The sequence below is a fragment of the Leptonotus elevatus genome, chromosome 18 (genome assembly GCF_054856555.1).
Source record: "Leptonotus elevatus isolate MCC_2025b chromosome 18, RoL_Lele_1.0, whole genome shotgun sequence".
NCBI lineage: Eukaryota > Metazoa > Chordata > Actinopteri > Syngnathiformes > Syngnathidae > Leptonotus > Leptonotus elevatus.
The window spans coordinates 12,545,805-12,569,925 of NC_141256.1; the positions used below are offsets into that span (position 1 = coordinate 12,545,805).

At 41.5% G+C, this 24,121-nt stretch overlaps 1 protein-coding gene across 15 annotated transcripts in view; it reads right to left on the reverse strand.

Moving 5' to 3' along the window:
- Positions 1-280: 280 nt before the first annotated feature.
- The window catches only part of ptprk (protein tyrosine phosphatase receptor type K), a 78,963-nt gene continuing 55,122 nt past the window's right edge, over positions 281-24,121 (reverse strand). For 2 of the 15 annotated variants that reach the window (XM_086060574.1, XM_086060579.1), the window contains 29 exons: positions 22,935-23,117; positions 22,704-22,823; positions 22,468-22,577; positions 21,959-22,157; positions 21,769-21,874; positions 21,493-21,565; positions 21,258-21,380; positions 21,079-21,153; positions 19,645-19,681; positions 16,650-16,785; positions 14,787-14,816; positions 12,103-12,263; positions 10,157-10,344; positions 9,911-10,010; positions 9,328-9,473; positions 8,443-8,460; positions 7,804-7,840; positions 7,622-7,719; positions 7,413-7,529; positions 7,063-7,217; positions 6,841-6,976; positions 5,830-5,979; positions 5,283-5,456; positions 3,794-3,811; positions 3,292-3,423; positions 3,089-3,214; positions 2,835-2,998; positions 2,016-2,151; positions 281-1,766 (listed from right to left, as the gene is read on the reverse strand). In XM_086060574.1, coding sequence (XP_085916700.1) covers positions 1,713-1,766; positions 2,016-2,151; positions 2,835-2,998; positions 3,089-3,214; positions 3,292-3,423; positions 3,794-3,811; positions 5,283-5,456; positions 5,830-5,979; positions 6,841-6,976; positions 7,063-7,217; positions 7,413-7,529; positions 7,622-7,719; positions 7,804-7,840; positions 8,443-8,460; positions 9,328-9,473; positions 9,911-10,010; positions 10,157-10,344; positions 12,103-12,263; positions 14,787-14,816; positions 16,650-16,785; positions 19,645-19,681; positions 21,079-21,153; positions 21,258-21,380; positions 21,493-21,565; positions 21,769-21,874; positions 21,959-22,157; positions 22,468-22,577; positions 22,704-22,823; positions 22,935-23,117 — 3,302 coding nt within the window. In that variant the 3' untranslated portion in view covers positions 281-1,712. The remainder of the gene's footprint in view (positions 1,767-2,015; positions 2,152-2,834; positions 2,999-3,088; positions 3,215-3,291; positions 3,424-3,793; positions 3,812-5,282; positions 5,457-5,829; positions 5,980-6,840; positions 6,977-7,062; positions 7,218-7,412; positions 7,530-7,621; positions 7,720-7,803; positions 7,841-8,442; positions 8,461-9,327; positions 9,474-9,910; positions 10,011-10,156; positions 10,345-12,102; positions 12,264-14,786; positions 14,817-16,649; positions 16,786-19,644; positions 19,682-21,078; positions 21,154-21,257; positions 21,381-21,492; positions 21,566-21,768; positions 21,875-21,958; positions 22,158-22,467; positions 22,578-22,703; positions 22,824-22,934; positions 23,118-24,121) is intronic. The other 13 variants (XM_086060575.1, XM_086060577.1, XM_086060576.1 and 10 more) reach the window with 13 other exon arrangements.

Below are 24,121 nucleotides of genomic sequence, written 5' to 3' on the forward strand. Positions count from 1 at the left end.
ACAGGATAGAACAAACCAGGTAAGGGACCAGGTAGTAGTCAAACCTGAGTGATTTCCTGATGTTTGTTGTGTTCATAAAATTAAAGTCTTTCTGAAAGTAGTGGTCTTTTTTTTATTACAGCAAAGAAGCCAAACATTACAGACAATAACTATGAATATTGAACTTTATATTTAGACTGGCTTGGCAGCAAACGTCACCCACTGTTGACCATGGCCACTTTTACTGGAACTAAATCCGTTGTTTCAGTATTGCTTTACATCCTTTTGTTTTTTTAACAAAAACAAAAACAAAACAAAAAAACGAACATAAAAAACAATTTAGGTTCCACCAAGAGAATTAACATTAAACATTTGTTTGTACAAACAAAGAGATGACAACATTTCAACTGTCTGTTAAATCTCAACTTTTAACGTACTATTTACATGATGCAACCTTGCAAGAGCCAAACATCTTATATTCTATTTACACTTTTTTCTCTTTGCCCCAGTGACACTTGTGCGAAAAAACAGAAACACGTCAGTCGGCACAAGTCAACACGGTGACGCATTCAACAAAGTCTGCTCTCCATCCAGGATGCCGCTTGAAACAATAACTCCAAAAAAACGAAAAAAAAAAGATTTAGGCACGAGCGTCGCTTTCTCTGCTGGCGGGGGGGAAAACAGCTCACCCCGTTCGGACGCTGGGCCCAAATACTGCGCTGAGCACGACGGGGCTGTTTTGCACCAAAGAAAGCACAGTAACGTCACAGACTCTTTTTCAAATGAAAACAAGACAATAACAACAGAGTAAATACTGAAAAAAAAAAAAAAAACTAGCGTAGCGCTAATGCTCCGATATACAGCTTGTTCTTACACGCTCCGCTCACTGGTGGGCCCCATTACGTCATTGGGCTTTATGGTTGGCGGCGGAGTGAAGAGTGATTGTTCTTAGAAGCAACGCAAGTAAACAATAAATACGAACAATGTGCTTCAACTATTTACAACAAGTCTTTGGCTTATGAATAAAACATCCGCGGTGGCGTAAAAAGAGGGAGAAAATAGGTCGGTAGGCCGCCATCGTACAAAGAACCAAAGCCAAAGGGACGCGCGCCGTGAATGGCTCGACTGAACTAATCGGAATGCTAAGCTAATTGCTAACGAGTCCATATCTCTTTTAAGGAGCTCTTTCAGTGTGATGAATTGAAAGTGTGTCGGGCCCAGCCCTGGATTACAACAATTAAAACTCAAACGTGTTCACTTTAACACAAAAAAAAAAAACAATTAAATGAAGAAAATCAACGTCAAACAAACAAACGCAAATACAAATAAAAATCACATTTCTTTTGACTACAAGTTTCTTCTTCATGACGAATGCAAAAGCCGAATAATACTTAACATGTAAACCTTCTTTCACGTCCGTCTCTCGGTTATTTGACGTGTTTAGCGATCATCTTGTGTTTGGTCAAAAACGACATCGTGACGACGATCACACCTGAAGCCGCTGGCAGGTATGGAGTGCTGGGGCGTGTCGCAGAGACGAAACGTTGTTGACTTGTGGCCCCCGCTCGCATCCAGGGGCCCGATGGCGCTCAAGAAGCTGTACAAGATCAGCATAAAAGGAGGTTCAAAGTCTCTTCAGCACACGTCCATGAGGGGGCGCTCTGACTCGGTCTGGAAGGAATGGCGAGGGATCATTTTGTTTTCCTGCTCTCCTCCGCCATCTTCTCGCACGTTTAGGAGGACTCGATGAACTCCAGCGCAAGGTCGTAGCAGAACCTGTATTGCTCCTGGAGATGCAAAAACATCACAGATGTTATACTACTACTTTCCTTTTCCCATCAGGTGGAATTAAAAAAAATATTTTTTAATTTTAATTAGAATTAAATTAATATTGAGATTAAATATATTTATTTTACATTATATTAATATTTCTATAAAATGTATATTGACATTCTTATGATTTTTTCCCACTTCTAATCACAAGAGCCGATAATCAACAACAATCCCAGACATCCGGAAGCAGCGTTTGTCCTCACCGGAGCGTCCACCATGTTGGGCTTGCTGTTCCTCAACGTTTTGACGGCGTGGAAGACGTCGACCACGCTCTGCCTCTTGGCCATCTCGCACACGATGCTGCTGGTGCAGAACACGCCGCTGCGCCCGCCGCCGTTCCTTTACGGACACAAACACCACGCGAATTAGGTTTTCATCTGTTTGTATTGTGCAACGTTATGTCTTCTTTTTCTTGGACTATGACCTTATTACCTAAAAGTTTAACATTGGGGGGGGGGGGGGGGGGGGGGGTGAAAATAAATAAATAAATAAACAAAACTATAGAAAACAGCATTGTCATGTTTATATAGAATATTATTACATGATGTTTCCCTGAATAGACAAAAAAAAATTGAATTAGGAAGAACACACGTTCAAGAACAGTATTTGTCATAGAGTACCACATGTGGGCCCTCTAGTGGTAACATTCGGAATCACTGAATTAAATGTTAGAACGTTACAGACTACAGCTGTTTTAAACGGTTTTTGTTTATTTATCTAGTACCTCAGATACATTTTTTGGTGTAAAAGAATAAAATAAAACAGAGAACCAATGTTCTACAGTTGGCTCCCAGAGAACAATGTTCCAGTGAATTGGTATTGCTTGTGTAATACAAAAAAAATAAAAAAATAAAATAAAAAAATAATTAATTAAATAAATAAATAACTTGGCAAAAAAAATAAAAATAAAAATAAATGAAAATGACTAGGCAAAACAAACAAAGAAATAAAATAAAAAGAAAAGAAAATAAATAACTTGGCACATTTTTTTTTCCTTCAACGAATATCGAGTGTTTACTCACAGGCAGTGGACGATAGTTCGTCCCTCTCCCTCCTCTCCCTCACGCTGCCACTGGTCCACCTGCAGGGTGAGCTTGAGGAAAGAGCGCTTGGAGGCCGGGACCTCCCTGTGACCCGCCCAGCCCAAATACTGGAACTGCCGAACCATCAAGTAGCCTTCCTGAGGCTAACAGGGCAACGCATAGCCACAGTCAGAAATATACACTCCCACGTTGACGATCGATAGCAACTCGTGTGTGTGTGCGTGCGCGCTCACCCTGGTCAGGTTGCAGACTCTGAACAGCCTGCTGATCACATCGCAGTCCATTGAGCAGGACATACATTCAACTTGGACGGGCCCGTAGCGCAGCATGCCTTCTTCCGGCCAGTACTGGGGACATCCCTGTGTAGATGATTCCGTATATGAGATGAGACGAAACACTCCGCGCTTCTGCGGGTGATGCGGAAGTCACAATGTACCTGCGCGAGGTCGATCTCATTGAGCATCACCAGACTGGTGCACCCGTAGTCGTAGACCAGGCGCCAAAAGTCTTTGACCGTGTTGGGCAGAGGGTGCTGAGTGACGATGAAGGCAGCCGGCTGTCTGTAGCTCTGAAAGTAAAACGGCGACAGGAGAGGTCAGACGTGTTTGCAAGGTTCCGTCGGAGACACACGCCGCTCTCGACTCTCTCACGCGGGGCAGGGCCGATCAACCATACAAGCTTCGGGATGCTTGATCACGTCATCATGCGGGGGGGGTCGCATGCGCCACAGATGCAAACACACCCACGTCATATAGTCTGTGTCAGAATGGACCGACGCTACGCAGCCGCACGTGTGGATGGCGTGGGAAACATGAGGGGCGAGGAGCGCGTGTGAACTCAGGCAAGACACTGACAGAAGGTGGGCGGGAGTGGCGGGATAGACAGCGAAGCCATGAAACAAATCCAGTATTGGAATATTGGAAGTGAAATCCCGTTACCTGGAACTCCTCTGACAGCTTGGTTAGAGAGAGGCCAAAAGGCAGGTTTTAACTAAGACCGATTTTTACAAAACGCACTCAAGTCCATCAGGTTTACTCACAATCCTGCTACACCTGTGCAAGACCTCACCTTACAAGTCACACTATCCAAAGTATTCTTCATGAGAATTTAGTAGGATGGCAGAAGGGGGGGAACAAACAACGCTACTGTACATTTTATATTGTCAGCCCCAAAAATGTATATTTTGTGTGTGTGTGGAATCGGAGTTAAGACACCTGTTTTTATCCATTCTCAGGGGGCAGCCATTTTGTCTTGGCTGCTACTCGCTGTTGACTGAAAATGACATCACAGTTGCTCAGGGCTCAGGTAACGACCAATCACGGCTCACCTGTTGTCTGAGTTTGGTCATGTGATATTTTCAAGCTGAGCCGTGATTGGTCGTTACCTGAGCCCTGAGCGACTGATGTCATTTTCAGAAAAAAAGCGGCAAGTGGCAAAATGGCCGCCCCTTACTTACACTTTTGAATAATGGTTAATAAAATAAAATTAAATAAATATATAAATTTAAAAAATGGCCTCCCCCCCCCCAAGATGGATAAAAACGGGTGGATTATGCTGCTTTATTTATATTTTACAAACAATATTTAATCAGAGCTTCAGGTTTAGACAGAATTTTTTGGGGGTCAACTTTAAGGCAAAAAATAATAATAATACTTTTGTGACAATATAACTTAGCCTATTATTTTAAGAGGCTGACAATATGTAAAATGATTTTCTCTGTGCCCAAGCAAGCTGTGAACTATATTGATTTCGAAAATGCTAAAACCACTTCAGTTTACCATCAAAAATTCAAGATTTTTGAATAAAAGAAATGCCAATGGATTCCATCCATTTCCATCAACGTCCTTCTAATTTCTCATGAAAACACACTACACTATGTCACTCACGAGAAACTGCCGTGTTCCTATGACAACAGATTGTAAAAAAATAAAATAAAATAAAAACTATTAACTAACAATAGCAAATAACCCATAGAGATGTTGTTTGTACATTCACAGTACAATTTGGACAATTTTTCTTTTTTCCCCCCCAAAGTCATGACATAATGACAAAAACACGTTCAGGCCAACTGTTGCTGCTTTTACAACTGCGGTGCAGGAACTCATTGCGCTTTTAATCAGAACCTGGATTTGTCTCTAGCTTTCTCGTGTGCTTGAACCACAAACACAGCATCACACAAACAGGGAGGGGAGACTGCATGTGTGTGTGTGTGAGTGACTGAATAAACATGTGTGTGTATTCTACTGGTCAAAGGTTTTAGGCAAAAACACAATTTCTTGCTGACCCCCCCCACCACTGTTGACTCTTCTCAAACATTTGACCAGTAGTATCTTTATTTCCATATCATTTAAAGTATTTTCCCTCTGTTTTCAAACAATTTAGCATCCATATTGTTTATTGTCCAATAGAGTGTGTCGTTGAACTTACATCCATGAGAGCGGCGTTGATGTAGTTGCTACTTTCCCCATCGATTGTGATGAGGAAGGGCAGGCATCTGTCGGGCGGAAGACCGTCCATGAAGCGGTTCTTATCCTGGTTTCTAGGCAACAATGCAATGCTGCAGTCTTCAGGCTGTGGCTGAGGAGTCACCGAGTTTAAAGTCTGGAGGAGAAATCCAGAGAGGAGCGCGAGTGAGTTCGTTGCGCTCCCGGAAAGCAAAATATGCGCACCAGTGAGTTGATGGAAGTAAAAAGAAAATGACAGAAGTTGTGGATTTTGTTCGACGTGGCACATTACGGAAAATTGACTTTTTAATTACTTGGATACAAATCGTTGGCTCTCTGGAGTGTCTGGATCGTCCACCAAGTGTGAAATTGAACAACCAAATACATCTTTTCTCATCTGCCTATTTCTGAAAATGCGTCTGCAAGATTGTCTACGCCAATTAACATAATAATAATGATGTGCATACAAGTACATTAAGTCTGCTTTTAAATCAACATGAATTGTGACCTTTTGAAAATGTCAAAATTACCTGAAACTCATCCTTCAGGTGGGACGAGTTGGTCTGGGAGTCGATGCGGATGAGCTCATAGAAAGCAGCTTTGAACTCACAGACAGGAATGGCCGTTTCACCACACAGACACGCCTCTAATATGGCATCGTGGATGAATATGTACTGCTCCTGCGCAACGCAGAAGAGGAGCGCGTTTTAGCATCGCACACGCTTGCATGCACACTTCACTTTTCCCCGGCACACAACGATCACAGCGACGAAACTTGTTGGAGGTGAAATAACAAGACGGTGAGTGAAAGGTGGCGGATGGCAGGTGGAGTTATGGAGATGATCAATGAAGTCGTTCGGATTTCAGGAGGCTTCTCCAGCTTGATTACTAAAGTTGAACTTAAATTGTGGATTTTACTAGTCTATGTGTCCCAATTGGGGCTGCAAAACAATTTATAAAAGGGGTAAAATATAGATCACATTAGTAAAAATTTGATCAATTGGGTTTTAAAAATAGAAATCCATACTTAACAGAGTATGAATACAGCATAAAAATAATTTATCTTTTTAATATATTCATTTACACTACTTCAAGAAAGCAACGATGCCAGGATTTAAACGATTGCAGTTGTTGTTCTTTTAAGCTACCACCAGATGGCAGCAAATCAAAATTTTCAATACTAATCCTGCTCAACTCATTTTGGGAGTTTTTATAGAACACATTATCTTCAAAATGGGGAAATAACTTTTTCTCTTTGGCTTTTTTCTTTTGCTATCCCAGAAAGATGTTGTTTTTGCCATCTTCCTCGTGTTAGCTTACACCTTTACTCTCCTGTTTATGGCGTGTGTTGCAAATGCTCGCGGTCATGACGTTGGAGGGTGACAAGCATTGAGTCAACATCATAGACAAACAGATGGGAAGATGTTATGGTTGTCTTCCCTTCAGCCTGTACCGTGCGTGTCCCGAGTCCAACAGCGCGCCGTTTTACCGTGTCTGGCCCTAGCATGTTGATGCAGATGGATGATGGGTAATGCAGTCACCTCAGTCTGTACCATGTTGATCCTCCTGGACCGAAGTGCCTTGACGCAGTTGTAAATGTCCACCACGCCTTCCCGCTCCGCCATGTCCAACATGATGTCGATGACGATGAAGCAGCCGGTGCGTCCGGCCCCGGCGCTGCACACGGACACCAAACAATGACATATTTCGATTTCTGTTCTTTTCTGGGTGTACATGTGAAGCTATGTAGCGTTTCCTCTTACCTGCAGTGGACCACAACAGGCCCGGCAGAGGGCGGATTGGAGATTTTGACCCTGCGGATGAAGGAGAGTAGTCCCGTGGCGTGATACGGAACTCCGTGGTCGGGCCAGCCTGTGAAGTGGAACTGCTTGACTTCTCGCACCTCATTGAACCCACGCTGAGGAGAAACAAAGCACATTGATGTGATAAATCCGTATCCACTCACTATAAAGCGCCCTATAAATTTTATAGTGCTATTTAAGTGAAGTTACCAATGAATGGTCACTAGAATAGTAACACACACAGAGAGATGCATTATGCAGATACAAATGATTTTATTCAATTATTTTCCGAGCTGATGTTGTCCACTCACCCTCTCCAATGTGAACGTGCGGACCACATATTCAGCAAGCGGCTCCACCTCAACAAAGGTCACCTTGAAGTCCCCATACACTTCGGCATCATCTGGCCAGTACTTGTAACACTTCACCTGGAAATTAAAAATAAAACAAAAGTGTACATAATTAGTTTAAGGCCATTGCCGATTATTTCTAACAACACGGAGGGGAAAGAACAACTTACCCTCCCCACCTCGACCAGATTGGTCACCATGACGATACAGGCTGACTGTTCCTGCCACACCATCCTCCAGAAGTCATACACCGTCTCATGCACAGGACCTGCAAGCATAAACATCATCGATTGCACATTATTAATCATTAGTTTCTGTTGTTTTTAATATTATTTGCTTGAACACAGCTCACCCTGAGTGGCAATGTAGTGGCTTGGTCTCTGATAACCCTGAAAGCACAAAACAAAAGTGGTGTTGCTGATTTCACATCACATTTCATTTCAACAGGATTATCGCCCAAAAAAAAAAAAAAAAAAAGAACGGCTCAGGTTGCTCCCACCTACGAGCATCACCTCCAAGATTAATATTTATTGTGTAATATGATTTAAAGTAAAGGATGTCCCAGGTTGACTACATTTGAAGTAATATCATCAGAATAAAAAAAAACGTCATGTTGAAAATGTTGCAAAATTATTCAAATGGACAGTCTTTACACATCTTGTTCAAATTTGAGGTTACGGGTGAGAACTGGCTCTGTTATTTAAAAACAAACCCAAAGCAAAGTGTGGTCAAATGTGTCACCTTGACTACTGTCAAGTGGCTGTCATGTCCAAAAGGGCATGAGACACAGAAAGGGAGTCGTCAAGCACAGTGATAGCAGTGCAAAGTGAGGGGGGGGGGGGGGTGCGTGGCGCGAGATGAGGTGAAATCTCTCACATGGCGAGAGGTCAAAAAGGTGAAAGGTGGAGACAGAGCCTGGCCTTGAGCATTTGACGGCTGCTGGGTGCATGAATGGATGTCAACGAATGAAAGAGTCCACAGTCATACTTACATCCCTGTACAGCCAAATCTACAGGCCAAGCCACAGGCAGAAAGAACGAGTGGAAGAAAGGAGGAAGGAAGGAAAGAAAGAAAGAGAGCACAATAATGTCAGTGAGCGTCAACCAGAAACAGAAAAGTTGCTTTGACGTGACATGTATGGGCATGGCACAAAAACACACACACACAGAAAAAAAAAAGCTCAACTAGAATTAGATGAAATAGAAAGGACAAATCCTCAAATAGAAGCTGACGATTGATCATTTAATTGGACATCAAGTGTCTTTTGTGACCATTTTGATGTCATCTATAGAATTGTCTTATTATAATGACAAATGTGATCTATCCGGAAGTGCCCAGTCTACTCATTCTATTTCTAGAGTGCCGTGGGTGGCAGCAAGCAATCTAATGACAGAAAAATTAATTAAAAAAACAACAACCAAGTGATAATGGTTGTAAAGGTGAGTGCAGGTGGAGAAGTGAAAGTGGTTGATGATGATGATGGCTAATAAAATGAGGAAGTTGATGAACAAATGGATGGATTAAATAAATGCATGAAAAATAATCGTTTTTTCTGACATTTAATTGAATTAAAATAGTGTCAGTGTTCAATTAATTAAATTGAATTACAAAGCAGCATGTTATTATACTAGCGTATTAGTATATATATAAAAAAACAATTCTGATATTACATATGCGAAATAAAGTAGTTCCAATTACTATGGAGCGTAGGGTAGCAGGATAATTCATTCATTTTCTCTGCGATTGTATAAAACTAAGAAAAAATAAACGAATAAACAACAGTTGCGAACAAAGCATAATGAAAGTGTTGGAATGCGTGAAAATGGAGCAATGGATGTTTTGGAGAAGCAATTAAAGGTATAGAGGCCTGACATACGAGCGAGGGAGTGTGGTTTCGTTGGTTTCGTTGGGAGCCAATAGTAGCATTCGACGCGTTTCCACTTACATCGATGTAGTTGGCGTTGATGTAGTCGGAGGAGGGGTCATCTTCAATGGGCTGCAGAATAACCCTTGAATGATCATCTGAGGAAAAGAGACAGAAGGACAGTATGGAAAGGAGGAGAAATGGAAAAAAAAGGACAAATGTGAGATGGATGAAACAAAACAACCATCAATTATATGACCGTGTTGTTTCTTGTTATATTGTGTCTGTCCATTTCTTCAGCTCTCCAAATTCTTTCTCCTGGAAATGTAGAGGTTATGCAATATGGATTTTAAAACTGCATGGGTATTCCCTGAAAATTATTTAATTAACTACATGTAACCATATTTGCATTAGGGAAGCATATTTAACCACTTTTATGTTATTTAGAGCATTAATAACTTAGCACAAAATATGTTATTGAACATTCAGATAAAATGTGAGATTAATTTGCGATGAATCCCAAAGTTAACTGTGTAAACCGTGCGATTAATTACAATTAAAAACTTGAATTGGCTGACAGCCCTCATTTGCTCACATGCGATAATGTTGCCGTAACGGTTCTTGGTGCGGTTTTGCTCCTTCTTTGCCACGTCCCAGGTTGCTGACTGGCCTTCAAAAAAACTCTGTATCACCAACAACACATACAAAATAGAAAACAACATTAAATGTGACATAATAAGTTGTTAAGATCCCAGTTGCAAAACAAAAAAACCCCAAATAAAAATCAGACAACGGTAAGCAGATTTTTCATAGGGAAACTTTGGAGTTGTTGCCGACTTACTTCATACTCCTCTTTAAAGCCGTAGCTGTCGGACGTCTTCATCAAGTTGATGTGCTGCAGGAGGTCGGCCACTCTGATGGCGGGGTGCAGCTGTCCGGTCTGGTAAGGCGATTCGGTGCCTTCACAGTGATAGCGGGGGACGTCCAGGAGCCTGCTGTTCTCTGCCGCCGATGCACTATGATTCTCGTCTGTGTGTGGAGGGAGGAGATTATTCAAGGTCAAAGCTGGCGACAAAAATGGTCAGAGCAAGACGATTTGTATACAATTATGTGACTAGTAACTTGCGTTCATTAATGTTTGCAAATGGATACCTACCTGTGATTGGAACTACATGTCCAAGCAGCAGGAAAAAAAAAAAGAAGTAAAATGTCAGACTGTGCGGTCATAAATAGGATTTGACGAGGGTTTGTTTATAGGGGCACGCATAATGAATGATGTCATCCCAGATTGGCAGGGAATGGGTAAATGGGTAATGTTGATAGAATATTTTCACACCCCCCAAAAATATATATATTTATGTGGCATTGTAGTGGCAATTAAAGCTTTCAAATACAGACTTGGAAGCTTGTTGTTAATTAAAAAGACATTTAATTATATTGAACAAAAGCACAATTATTATTATTTTTTTTAATCACTACAGGCCTACGTTTGTGCTGTTGTAGGTTAGTCTCGCCTTGGCAACTACTTATCAACTGACATTGTTTATTGCACTCACCCGATGCTTTTCTTTGCTCCGAGGACGTGTTAGCTCATTAATAGCCGCTAAGCTATGTTATTGCCCTCGTCTGGCCAATTAACGATAAACCTGACCTGACAGCGTCTATTAATTCACTGCTTCCCCACGACTGCCCCCTATACTGTGACGTGATTGGCCTGGACAGAGAGGAACAACATCTTTCAGTCCGAATTAGAGGTTATGGAACGCTTGATCAACACAGTTTGGTGGCTCTTCGAGGCTTCGAAGGCCCGGAGGGCGGGTTGCTACTGACGGTGCTGCACTGTCAACGCCAAACGAAATCTAAGGCGTGAAAAGGAAACAAGTGGAGTTGGTCTTTGGCAAAATGCGAAAGCTTTGATGAGTTCCAGAGTAAATATCACATTGACAACATTTTCCTTCTCTTCTCGGGCAGGGAATTGGATGCCTCTCAAAACCAATCAAAAGTGTGGAAATAATTAGGTCTCCGAGGTGCGGGAGGTTTGTAATTACACTGACTATCCAAAATGCTCAGAGGGAAAATAAAAAAGCATGGCCGGGCTTGGGGATGATTGAAGTAAGTGTAAACACAGTCTGCTTGGTTGTAAGGGGTTACGTTTCCACACAAGAGATATTGCAAGTTGTCTTACTCCGCAAGGCTAAATGTTTATTTTGCTGTGCTTTTTATATTGAAACTTGCTGCTGTTGTTGTTGTTTTGTTTTTTTTTGACCGATGAGCCTTGTTATTCAAGCTCAACTATCCACCCAGTGCGGAGACAGATGCCAGCGGTACAACACACAAGAGACTCCGAGATGTGAAGGAGGCCGATGAAATCAGACGTTGTGAACGGGAAATGTTTTGAATGGCTGAATGATGCATACAAGACAAGGGCTGACCAAAGATGACGATGACTGGTGACTGCTATGGGCTATTTGTTGGGGGTGAGAGATGTGACATATTCAACCTATTGGGGGTCTCACCTAACACAGCAGTGGGGACCAGCGGATCGTTGGGCGCTGCGGGGAGGAAGCACCGTGAGGAAATGTTCGCAATTTCACACTTGCTCAAAATGGTTTGAAGAGACAAGACCAGATTTTGAGCTGCATGTTCTCCAGGACTTTAATAGCTCATTCATTGCCATTGACGGTTATAGACGTCACAGTAAAAGAAAGTAAATACATTTGCTCATTGTGTTTTGTCCAGGCTTCATATAACGCGTAATCTGATAGTATTACAAATAAAACAACGTACATCTGCTGTTGTGGTTGTGCGAGTCCATGAAGGTCACCGCCATGGGGTCCTCGGCGTGCAGCGTGCTCTGGTCGGCGTAGCTGCGGTCCATGGCGTTCACCATATGTGTCATTTCCTGCCGGGTGGTTCCGATGGCGTCCTTGCGCTTCTTAGCCAGCTTCCTGTCACGGGAGGGGAAATTCCACCGGCGTCAGGTAACATTCAAACGGACGTAAAATGGTCATCAGCTGGCCTGCAGGCCACTGCTTCACTTCGCTTAGTCATCCGTTAAGTATAGGAATATACCATATTTCCTCATGTAGTGGCTATGTTTGTATTGTTATTTACTAAATTGCTTATAAGTGTCTATTAGGACTTTTCATAGTAAAATCTTTTTTTTTTATGTAAACTCTACAAATAACAGGGTTTCCCCCAGTGCTTTATAAGCTAGGTGGGCCGCCATGCTTTTGTTGCCTCCCTTCACCAGGCTAAGTGTCACCACCCCACCCCAACAAATAGGTCAAATTCGTCGTGGTAAATTGCCAGATACTGCAAATACTCCAGACTAAATTTTGTTACATCGGGTACTGATGTTTTGGCTAGCAATGGAGATCAAATGGTTTTGCCTTTAGCGGATGTCGCATCTGGTTATTAGGAAGACGGCCACTATTTGAGGAAACACAGTGTGCCAAATATCGAGTCTAGCCTAGCTGTGGGCTGCAGGCGGCTGATTCAAGATGCAAAGGAGAAGAAAAGAGGACAGGAAGAAAAAAAAAAGAGAAGAGGAAAAGAAACAGGCAAGGATGGCAGATGTGAAATAGCAGTTGGCAGCATGTACCAGGCTCAACTTTAGGAGCAAAGGAAAGACGGGCTACAAGAAATAACCCTTGACCTCAGGTTAGCCAAAGAAAAAGCCCTTCTCAGCATGTGTGCTGCCAGAAGAATACAGTTTAAAATATTTCTTCATCTGACAGCAGTCGTTTTGGAAACTCCCAGTAGAATAAGGCAGCAAGGGACAGCATTTCCTAAACACACTATTAATCAGGAGTCTTGTTTAGGATGAGGTCATACATGAGCATTATGAGAGGATCACTTCAGGAGATCATCATCTATTTTTCTCCACAGGCTGTTGTCATATAACACAGTGAAATAAAGAAATATTTGAGGAAGCGCAGAGAGAAAGGTTGTTAAAACGATAGCTTTTTTTTGTTGTTTTGTTTTTACAAGTGAGAAGTTTATAAATAATGAGACAGAATTGCCAGGAGGTCCAATACATCAAATCCAAGGAAAACTACAACTTTGAGCATGACAAAGCATGCAGGAAAGTTGTACACCCAGAGCCATAGTATGTATCAGTTCAGACAACTTTATTGCATTATTATTATAGCATATTTTACAAATACAGTGACAGTAGAAATTTGAACCACGTCTTCAAATATTTAGAGAGAATTCCACAACAATTCCCTTTGAAAGTTTTTCAAAAAAATTTTTTTTTTTAGTTGCCAGACTGATACGCTTATACGACTCTGACTTCTTCCCAGTAGACAAGTGGGAAACATGCGGAGCTTTTCTTTCTTTGTTACCTTATTAGCTCTCAAAATACACCGCCGTCACCGCTAAGGCCACAGACACACATGACACACACGCACAGAGCCACACCCTCTGCACCGGCCACATAACGCAAAATGCATGATTGGTGGAAGGAAACAGGATAAAATATTCCGTTTATGGATTTCCAGAGGGGATGTTTTATGCAATGAATATTACTTCCAGGCACAATTGCTATTAAATACCAAAGGGAAGCAGCTCTACAAGCACATTTATGTCAATCAGATGGTGGGTACTAACTATTGTTTTGTTTTTGTTCAATTTGCAATTATCAACAACTCTTTGTAGTTATATCAACTTCACAAATGTTTTAAGATGGAAACTGTTTAGTCACTCTAGTCTACATAGTTACACATTTATTTGTCACAGCCAGTGAGATAGACTCGAAGCAGAGAAAAAACAAGACGGACCACCACAGGAGCAAGAAAACAAAACAAAAGGCCTCCCCCACAAAACCAGGGCGCAGTGGTTCCGACCCACTGTCAGCCAAGAGACCCGAGTTTCCATGATACCTGTGACTTGATGGGCGGATGGATGGTCACGTGACTACATGCACACAGAGCTACAAGTCACAAGTGCAGCATTCTTTTTTCAAATAACACGCTCAGGCCCCTGTGGTCCCAACTTTGGCCCGCTTTGTGGACAGCTTGGGCCCTTTAAGCGAGACGTCTGCTTCAGAGCGACTTTGGAGCATGTAGAGGACACCGGGGCTGAGGGCAATTCACATTCACTTCAGTCCTTTTTCATGACATCTTTTGTGCATGTGCTGCTATTTTCCCATTCGTTCATTCAGTGCTGCCAAATATGTAAATGATTCAAATGTATATTTAAAAAAAAAAAAAGAAGAAGAAAAAAAGAAAAAGAAGCTGATCTGACTGAGGCGGCAGTGAATTGCCCCCCGCCCTGGCAGGGCGTCAATGAGGATGGCTTTGGCTGGTTGGTCAGAGCTGAAAATGTGTGTTTTGTCTTGAAAAAAGTATACTGCATCTTTAAAAAAAATAAAATTAAAATAAAAACAACATCTAGCCACTAATTAGCCCAGTAAGAGATCAGCAGCTGGACACAGCTGATTGTTGGCTCGCTTGTTGTTTACTTACAGGTAATAAGAGTACGAATAGTAGGTCCTCCTGGGATTGTGAGCCAATCAGAAAGCAAAGAGACATAAGGGTCATGAATATGCAAATGAGGACAATCCTGGCCTGTCCCATCCAGCAACAACAGAAACAGAAGAAAGCATCTTTGGGTCCTGCTAAATAAAATAAAAAGCTTTCAACACTACGGGCCATATCTTTAAAATAAATAAATAAATCAGGTTCAAGGCTCAAAACAAATTCTGAAAAAAAAAAGATAATAATGAAGTCAAATAAAGCTGCTAAATGTGCTTTCTCTGTTTTCCACTTTAATCATCCTCGCAGAAGTTTGCTGCCACTATCCAACATCAAGATTGGAGAACTTTGCTATCTTGTCCCACCATTTTAAAGATGCAGTATTGGTCAAAGTTGCACGAAGGTTCAGTGACAATGGATATTGATCTCCCCAAAGATTCTCTACCAGAAAACAGGTGTCATGATTTAATCAATACTCTCATGAATCAAAGACAAATACTATCAAACCGACCTAGTGTGTGCGTCAACATTTTTATTTCAAGGCTCGTGTCGTTCGTTTCTTTGAAGCCTTATATAGCTTGGCTACAGTTCAGTTGCACCGCAGCAAGCAAGACGCTGTGCCAAGTCTCCTCCACAAGACTGAGTTAGTAAACAACCCATCTCCGGAAAGGTACGAAGATTTTGGACCTTTTACCCCACTCTAGCTTCAAAAAGCGTAATCCTTACAATGAACATGTGATATTGAGAATTATGACGGTTGTCTGGCCAGTGTAGACGTTTGATATAAAAGAGCTGAGGGTACTGTGTGGGAGTTGCCATAAACTCAGTCCAATTTGTTTAGGTTAAGGTGTAACACATCCATCCATTCATTTTCTACAGCGCGGGTCCACATTAGGGCCGCGGGTGAGCTGCCCAGAGGGCGCACCTCATTCCTTTGGGAGGATAAGCACGACAGAAAATGGATGGACTGATCTCTCTAAATGCAAACCGTTTCATGTAAAGTTACTGTTGACATTTTTTGTATAAAAATGTGTGAATTGTGTGAATGCGTAGATAGTCCATTAGACATGAACGTGATGCAAAGTCAATGCTCACTTTTGAAAAAGGACTGCTATACACGGGTTAGAGTTTGACTTGACTAAGTTGTAATTGCAATGTGCCGCCACATGGTGATGCTCTGCACCAAACTACCACAAAATCCCAGAGCATACGTCAATAGCAATTTATCTTCAATGTAGTCATTTAAAAACAAAAATCTTTAGATACTTAAACCACATTGTGGTGACTTTTTTTAACCACTAGTTACTAACAATATGTATAATTATGGTTATGACTGTGTTTACACTGTGCCATCCATGTTAATGATATTGATCCAAACCAACAACCTCAGCGAGGCACCATGCCCTGAAAAAACAATTTCCAGCAACCTGATACATCCTTTGTCCATTTTCTAGAGTGTGTGGTTTGAATTAGTTTGTGTATTTGTAGACTATATTACACCTGAAGCAATTGTGAACTCATGTCTGTCCCATTTGAGACTGGTAACCCGTCTGAATATGCATCGACATTCCTTGGACAGTAGTTGTGGTCTCTAAATTGGAATATTCTGATTTTAACCACATTGCTGCTGTGTAAATTTCCTCTGTCAAGTAGTTGTTTCTTGAACCAAGAAAAGAGTATTTAAAAAAAGTGGTTCTACAGGGAGATCAACGTTTATGGTGGATGAATGGAAGATGGTGTTACTACAGCAAATAGTGAGACTGACACAACAAGAGAATGAATCAATGTGATTATTTTTTTTTTTGTGTCTTAGCACGTTCTTTCCTCTGCATGCGTCGGTTGGGTGTCACTCACCTTTTCTTGACCAGTAAGATGGCTACCAGCACCAGCAGTATGAAGACGAGGACACCGGCGCTGATGCCGGCGATCTTCACCACGCGGTCCGTCTGCTTAGCCGGGTCAGGGATGACTTCGGGCTCCTCTGTCGCACCTTGGACATAATGACAAGTCTTCGTTTTGGTGGTGAACACTAAATCGCTGATTTCAATCAATTAAAGCCCATTATTTTCTGGTTATGAAAATTCAGTTCTGTAAAAAACAATGATGTAATAACGAGGTGCAAAAGTAAAGAAAAAGCAAATATTTATCATCTTGGCACAGATTCATTCGAACCGTGCAGCTGTAAAGCAAATGCCACGTGAGGAAAAGGGTCGAAAATATCAAATTAAAACTAAAATTAAAAAGCAACTTTTGAAAATGCTTGCACTTTATATCAAGTGAATAGCAAGACTTTTAATACTCCTGCTAGCATCGATACCATGGCAACTGTCATTCAGGATGCAAATATAGCTAAAGCTTCTGTCTGGGGATCTTATGAAGCTCAAACATATTCAGATTTGCATTCATATTCACAGTAAAATCAACTAAAGTGTCTTTTATATTGTTGTTTCAATGAAGCCATCTATATCTACAGTATAGTAAAGAAAAATATGGTTTGATTGCTTTCTGTCCATGCTCCTTGTCTTCATACTGACTGCTCCTGATGATTTCAAGGAATTTGGAATTAAGCAAATACAGCAAAGAATGGGTTCACAAGTACAACACATGATGTCGTTTTTTATCCTGTTGATCACAAAAGCGCAAGGCTGTTTTGATGCTCCTAATCTCTATTTAGTGATCTCATAACACCAGAATAGTTTGTATTGCACTGTAAGAACATTAGTGTATTACGATAATCCAAATAATCCAAAATAAAGACAAACGCAAAACTCGATTTCAGGCCGCGCATCCATCGAACCCTAATCCACTTACAAAGCTAAATATCAACAAGATAAACATAATCTCTTGTTCTTTTTATCTGCCGCCTTGTTGGTAAGCGTATTATTTGGTTGTAAAATGTTTCTAATGCGGAGATATTTGGAAATGCGACAAACTATGTCAACAGTATAAATTCTGTTGGACGACAGGACATTTATGCATTACACATGTTTTTGTTTCTTGACCAGATGGGAATGACAGTAAATTCTGATCATTTATCCACAAATTAATTGATATAAACAGGTTCAAATATCAAAATAGCGAACATTAGCATATCCCCAAAACCTGATGCAAACTCTGTTACAGCAGGTTTAGTTGTTCTCATTGACAAGTGTAAAGACCCAAAAAAACAACAACACAAAAACAACAGTACAGTATTTACAAGGTCCAAGTATGACCTCATAATGCCCGTAGTAGCTTTTAATTCCTGTAAAAAAAATTATCCAGGTCAGTACACTAACACTCACACATACATGCATACATACATACACAGAGTAAAAAAGTCCCTGAGGCAGCAATGACCACACACAATAGCCAAGATGACCTAATAGGACCACCAACACTTAATCCTCGCCTCAGCGCTCGCACACTTGCAGACGGGCAGTGCGAGAAACGAAGGGACAGTCGTCTGACCTCTGCGGCCATTAGTGTGCCGTTCTGCCGTATCACTGCAGGAAAATTTCAATTCTGTCACTTCGCTCAGATTTCCGACTGGCCGGGCGACATGACAAAAGCGACAATGACCTATTTAATTCTCACAACCAGCAAGCAAACACTTGCAATATGATGACGCGGGTAACACGAGCTCCCCTGACTGTCCGCCTATTTTGTGAGGGAAAATGAGACATGGGACAAAATGGAAGTGAGCCACCACTTGGGGACTTACAGTTATTCTCTGTGTGAACGTTCACGTCCATGTGTCCTCAAAGTGAACCTGCAAGGGAATATGATCCGAGCAGGGCGGGCTATACAGTGCCTGACTTGAGACTGGGCCAGACCCAAAAAACGTTCTAATTTCATTCTTGATCCTTGGAAAAGTTTTCCAGATCAACATCTTATTAAACCAGGCAATAAATGAATGTGGGTAATAGAATAATAATAATGATTGCACCAAGAACCAGAGACTCCTCTCGATCCAGCTGTCTGCTCCATAACCCGACCCGGCCGGCCGTCACAGAACACACAACTAAATCCACTTTAATGATTCTTTCTGCGGTCATTAAGGCTGATTGTACTGGAAATAATGTCCCTTTTTACAATCTAGTTTAACAGTCCTTCAAGGTCTAGCAGGGCAAAGTCAGGTCTGTCAGTTCATTGAAGGCTGACAATACTTTTTTTTTGTATTACCATAACGACACAATTGCTTGTGTGCACTGACTCTGACCTTTCCGCTTGGCCATTTAAATGAAATGACGTCGAAATTTATGCCATTCAAATATGTACGTTCACATTACCGAGCACAGAACTGTTCACACAGAACAGCGAGCTGTTCCTCCTGCTACTGTATTTTCTTTTTAACATGGATCCAATCCCCCACCTCTCCATTAATCCGCTAGCTATATAACCTGATCTAGCTTTCCTCAAAACAACTACAACCATATGTATGTATTTCCAGGTTAAATAAGCACCTTATAAAACCACTGTATTATGCTGGCAAACATATGGCCCCAGATTAAAAAAAAAAAAAAAAACACGTCATTTAGACACCGTGCGTGCTGATCCTTTGCACACGCACACACACACACACAAATACATTTCTCTCTCTAGCATTATATCTCTAATACTCATGATGCGGATGTCCGCTTTTATGGAACACTCCGGTGGTAAGAGGATGATAAGTTGTTAATGCAGTTCACAACAATCTGTTATTAAGAAGAAGAAAAAAAAACAACCTGAAGAGAGAGAAAAAAACAACTAACTGAATAGTCTGATTTCATTTTGATGCAGACCAACTACTACAACAGTAGTAGTACAGTAATAGCAATAACATGACACTTTCTCAATTGTGATGAATGGAATTTAATGTTCTTACCTTTAGTTGCAAGCCTCAAACACTGGGTTTTAGTTTCCTAAAGGGAAAAAGGATAGAAAAATGAGACGTGAGCAGGGCTGGACTGGGAAAAAAAAATCCACCCTGCCATTTTTGTCCGCTCATAATTAGCAGAGCATAACCATTATTTGTGTATATGTTAAGAAGGATGTAAATGTAGTCTATATTTCTCTCCTCAACTGGTACAGCAACGGCCTGGCCAGACTTGAGAAGACGAGAATGAAGTATTATCACAATTTATAAAGATTGGTAAATACAAAATAAAATAAAAATATTTGGAAATTATTATTATTAATACAGGACTATCCTATTTGCTGTTCCATCTTATTTTATTGGGTTCTATAAACTCTATTCAGTATTTTTTTTTTAATAATCGTAAAAGTCTCATTGTCATGCCGACACCAACCAAGTTAACCTACAATAAAGTGTTGGAGCTGACTTTATGCATGCTTGTAGACAAACAAATAATGGCAGCATTGTATTAAAAAAAACATTCAGAATTTAGGCTTCAAATAAATTTACAGTTAAAGCCAATCAATCGTTTGTTTACATTATTTACTTCAATTCACTCTTCTCGACAATTGTCATGATTAAAGCAAATTGATTGGTATCGATATTAATGACAAACCATTGTTGAGATGAAAACTCATATTTCAATATGTTAACGTCATCTCTATCTCCTCAAAGTCCCAACAACAGCTTACCGGCAGTTACCTTGCTGCTCACAGTGTCCCCTGGTTTGAAAAGCCTGATCTGTGCTGCTCCTTCTGCCTGCCTGCCTCTTGCTTTTTTTCACCTGTTCAACCTGCTCTTGTCACTGAGGTGGGGGCTACGGCAGCCGCTCCAACGGACATATCTGTGATTTTGGCACAGTTTGCATCATCTCAGACGAGAGACTTCCATTCCTTTGCGCTACTTTTATCGTTTTTGCTTTCACATGACTGTTGCTATCTTCTCTACACGACGGTGAAGCTACCAGCGGGAGTGATGCGGGACGTGTTTTGAACTATATCCGGATTGGCTCCGTTTTCTAGTTTACTGTCTGTATTTACGTTACAGGGATGGAAGTTGGGCAGCTTTCGTTCCAATGACTCTAAAATTGTGGGCTGGTCTCTTGGCAAACAAAGAGATGGCCAGTCCAACTCTGCATGTGAGTCTGCATTGTGGTTTCCATACGCATAATTTCAAAAGTGATTATAGAATTTGATGAGATGCTTGATCAGCAAAGTGAATATTGTAAAAATTTCATTTTAAGCTTATAATTTTAGATCATTTTAATTTGTAGCCAAAATTGTGAGAAAACCCCCCCAACACGCTTTCGTAAAGCATGTAAAAGTCCCTAAGAAGCTTTAGCAGTGCGGCCTGTAGAAATAACGCTAGCCAATGTGCTCAGCTCGTGCTCATACGAGTATTTACCCGCTCAGTGCTGCTAACAGCTTGAAAGTAGATGTTGTAGTTCTTCCTGGGAGCCAACGGAGGATTCCAGAAACCCTGTGGATTAATAAGCAATCGACCGTCAGACAGTAGTTTCCCTTTAGCATTCACAAATGTGGGGAAACCCCACCAAATATGCAGTGAGGCTGAAAGAGACATGCCTGGTATGTTTTGTTGTCTCCCACTGTGAACGGGAGGGGCTCAGGAAGGTTGCTGGGGGACAGCTGAGCGGCATAATAATACGGGGATCCGCCAGCGGATGCACTGTGATAAGAAACTGGGACCTGGGTGAGAGGGTGTGAAGCATAACGCACCGTGTCAATATGTACTTAAGAAAGATAGAGATCATAATCGTCATTTAGTAAAAAAGTTTAGATAATGAGTATTGTAGACTACCTCAAAACAGTCAGAGGAGGCTTGGCGACGTGTTCGCCGGGGATTCACTTCCTCCACTACAATCTGGTACGCACTGTAAGAAACATCAAATGTTATATTTCTGCAGCTGTGTATACACACAATTATGAATAATTACTGTATAGATTTGCACAACAATTTCAAAAGTGAGTCATTACAAGGTTGTGTGGGGAATAAAAACCTCGTTTCTGCTCTACAATGTTGCATTTGCCAGGCAAATTGAAAGGTTATACTGTACGTTATATATCGATGCATTACCTTATAGGTGCTCCTTTCGCCTGCGCCGGTTTCAGCAGAACAGTGATGGTTGTGGCAGTTTCATTGAGAAAGGCCTCTGATCCATCATACTCATCTATGGTTGGGGCTAAAGACAGATGACACGTTTACATCACAAGTGACTTCTGACCTAACAATACTGTATGGAGGTGATGAATGGATTATTTCCTACCTGAAATATTAGTAGTCACGTTCAGAGTGGTGGCAGGACCAAATCCCTTGGAGGTGGATGCTCGTATGGAGAGCTGGTAAGTGACCCCCGGGTGCAGCTGGGAGAAGAGGTGGTGGGTCGCGTTGGACGGCAGAGCCGTGAGTCCCGGCCGCTGGAGGGGCACTGACGGATCGAAAGAACGTAGACCGCTGTAGCTGATCTGTGGCAGGGCAAAGATGGATATACAACATTTTTATAATAGGTACTTAGTCGTGTACAGTTCGATCGGCAACCCATCAGGACCGGATGAATTCCCTGGATTTGGCATATGTTGCTCAATGCTTTTCGTTATATGTAAAAAAGCTTCAAATCAACAAATTTAACACAATACAGTATATGAAAAATAAACACTTGGTGAGTGAAGATAGTCGTAAAAAAAAACAATCAACCAAGTTGACATCTGAATCCATATGATCGGTATCTGCAGCATACAACCCTAATAGGTCCAGTTCTTTTCTGTTGATCGCTACCTCATATTGCATGATGACTCCATTGGGCTCTGATGGCTCCTTCCAGTAGAGAAGAATTCTATCCTCAAATGGTGTGGCTCTTACAGATTGCGTGGGAACTGGACCTGGAACTGTTCGAAGAAAAGATACAAAGTGGTTCAATTTGCGCTACTAAATATGCATAAAGACACATTCCCCAAATTGATTGTATTTTTTTCTCTCTTCGAGTGCCATTCTTGTACTGGGACATATCCTACCATCTTCATCAGTTTGGATGATTGTTTCATCACTCTCTTTCCGTCCCTCTGGATTGGTCAAAATCATCTTCAGACTGACGTTGGTGTAAGGTGGCAGATTTCCTACGATGTGACGTGGTGCTGCAAAGAACAAAAGTTAAAAATACCATAAAACATTCAAATACAAATACATAAAATAGAAAAGGTCTGAATGGTGGTGTAGGTACGCAAACACATTGCAGGTACCGGTACCTTTGGGGTCCATGTCCAGGCAGTCGGCCTTGCTGCGGTTGTTTGCTGTCATGTAGTGGTAACAGATGGTGACGTTGAAGGTATGACAACGGGTGATGTTGTAACCCAACGATTCCCAGTCCACCGCTATCAGGCGGGCCCTGGTCTCAGCGATCTTCAGCCTCTTTGGAGTACGCATGGGCTCTATAACGAGAAACGTACATTTTTGAGGACCGTATGTATGCAAGTATGTTGAAACACCCATCGAGCATGATGTCAGCAAATCCTGCGTGACTTCAGAAAAACGGTTTGGCTTTTTCTTTGGCTATCATTTGTAACAATAACACAAAAGGAACCTGAGAGATCGTGTTAAATGGAGAAACAAGTTTGCATGTCTTCCCTCTTAGAGGAGACAGCACAAGGACACAAACTTGTCGCTTCTGTTGACAAGCCATTATCTGTCCGTCGCTCACCGCACATGCGAGCGAGACACATCGCTGACACACTGTTATTACCCCAAAATATGTGTGTGTGTGTTTGTGTGTGTGTGTGTGTGTGTCTCATGGTGCCTGGAGCCATAACTCTGGTTAAGCTTGCACAAAGTGTGTCCCTCAGCTTTGGGGCAATCTTTGGTTGACCTACGATTAGGGTCACTATTGTTTATGGTTTTGTATCGGAAGGGTCTCCATGACACGACTGTACGTCAGTGTAATCTCCTCTCAACTGTGCACATTACATACACACCTCCATACCGCTGATAAGAATGTATTGTCAAGGGCAAGTCTCTCACACACACACACACACACGCGCGGCTACTATGGTTTGACATTACGATTCAAATGGCTCACTAATAGAAACACATAAAGACGTGAGAGGAAACAAAAAAAGAAATAAAAGAAGATGGAGATGAAGGGAAGAAGACAGCACTGCAGGTAATTGTCAGCCGTGAAAACATCATTGCCCGTTAATGTGAAAAGCTGTTCGTGGATAGATGACATTTAAATAGTCGACTCTCCCTTGAATTCCTTCCTAGTTGTCTCTCGCCTTCTGTCTTGACAGTTTTTTTTTTGCTTGGCCAAATCAGTAATAAAAGCAGCTGACTGACTTCATTGTGATTAAAACTTGTGTTATTGATCGTTCAGTCTTCCTTCTGCTTGATTGAGGTCCTAAGAGTCATTTTCATGAAAAGCGTAGCCGTCAAGTCAAAA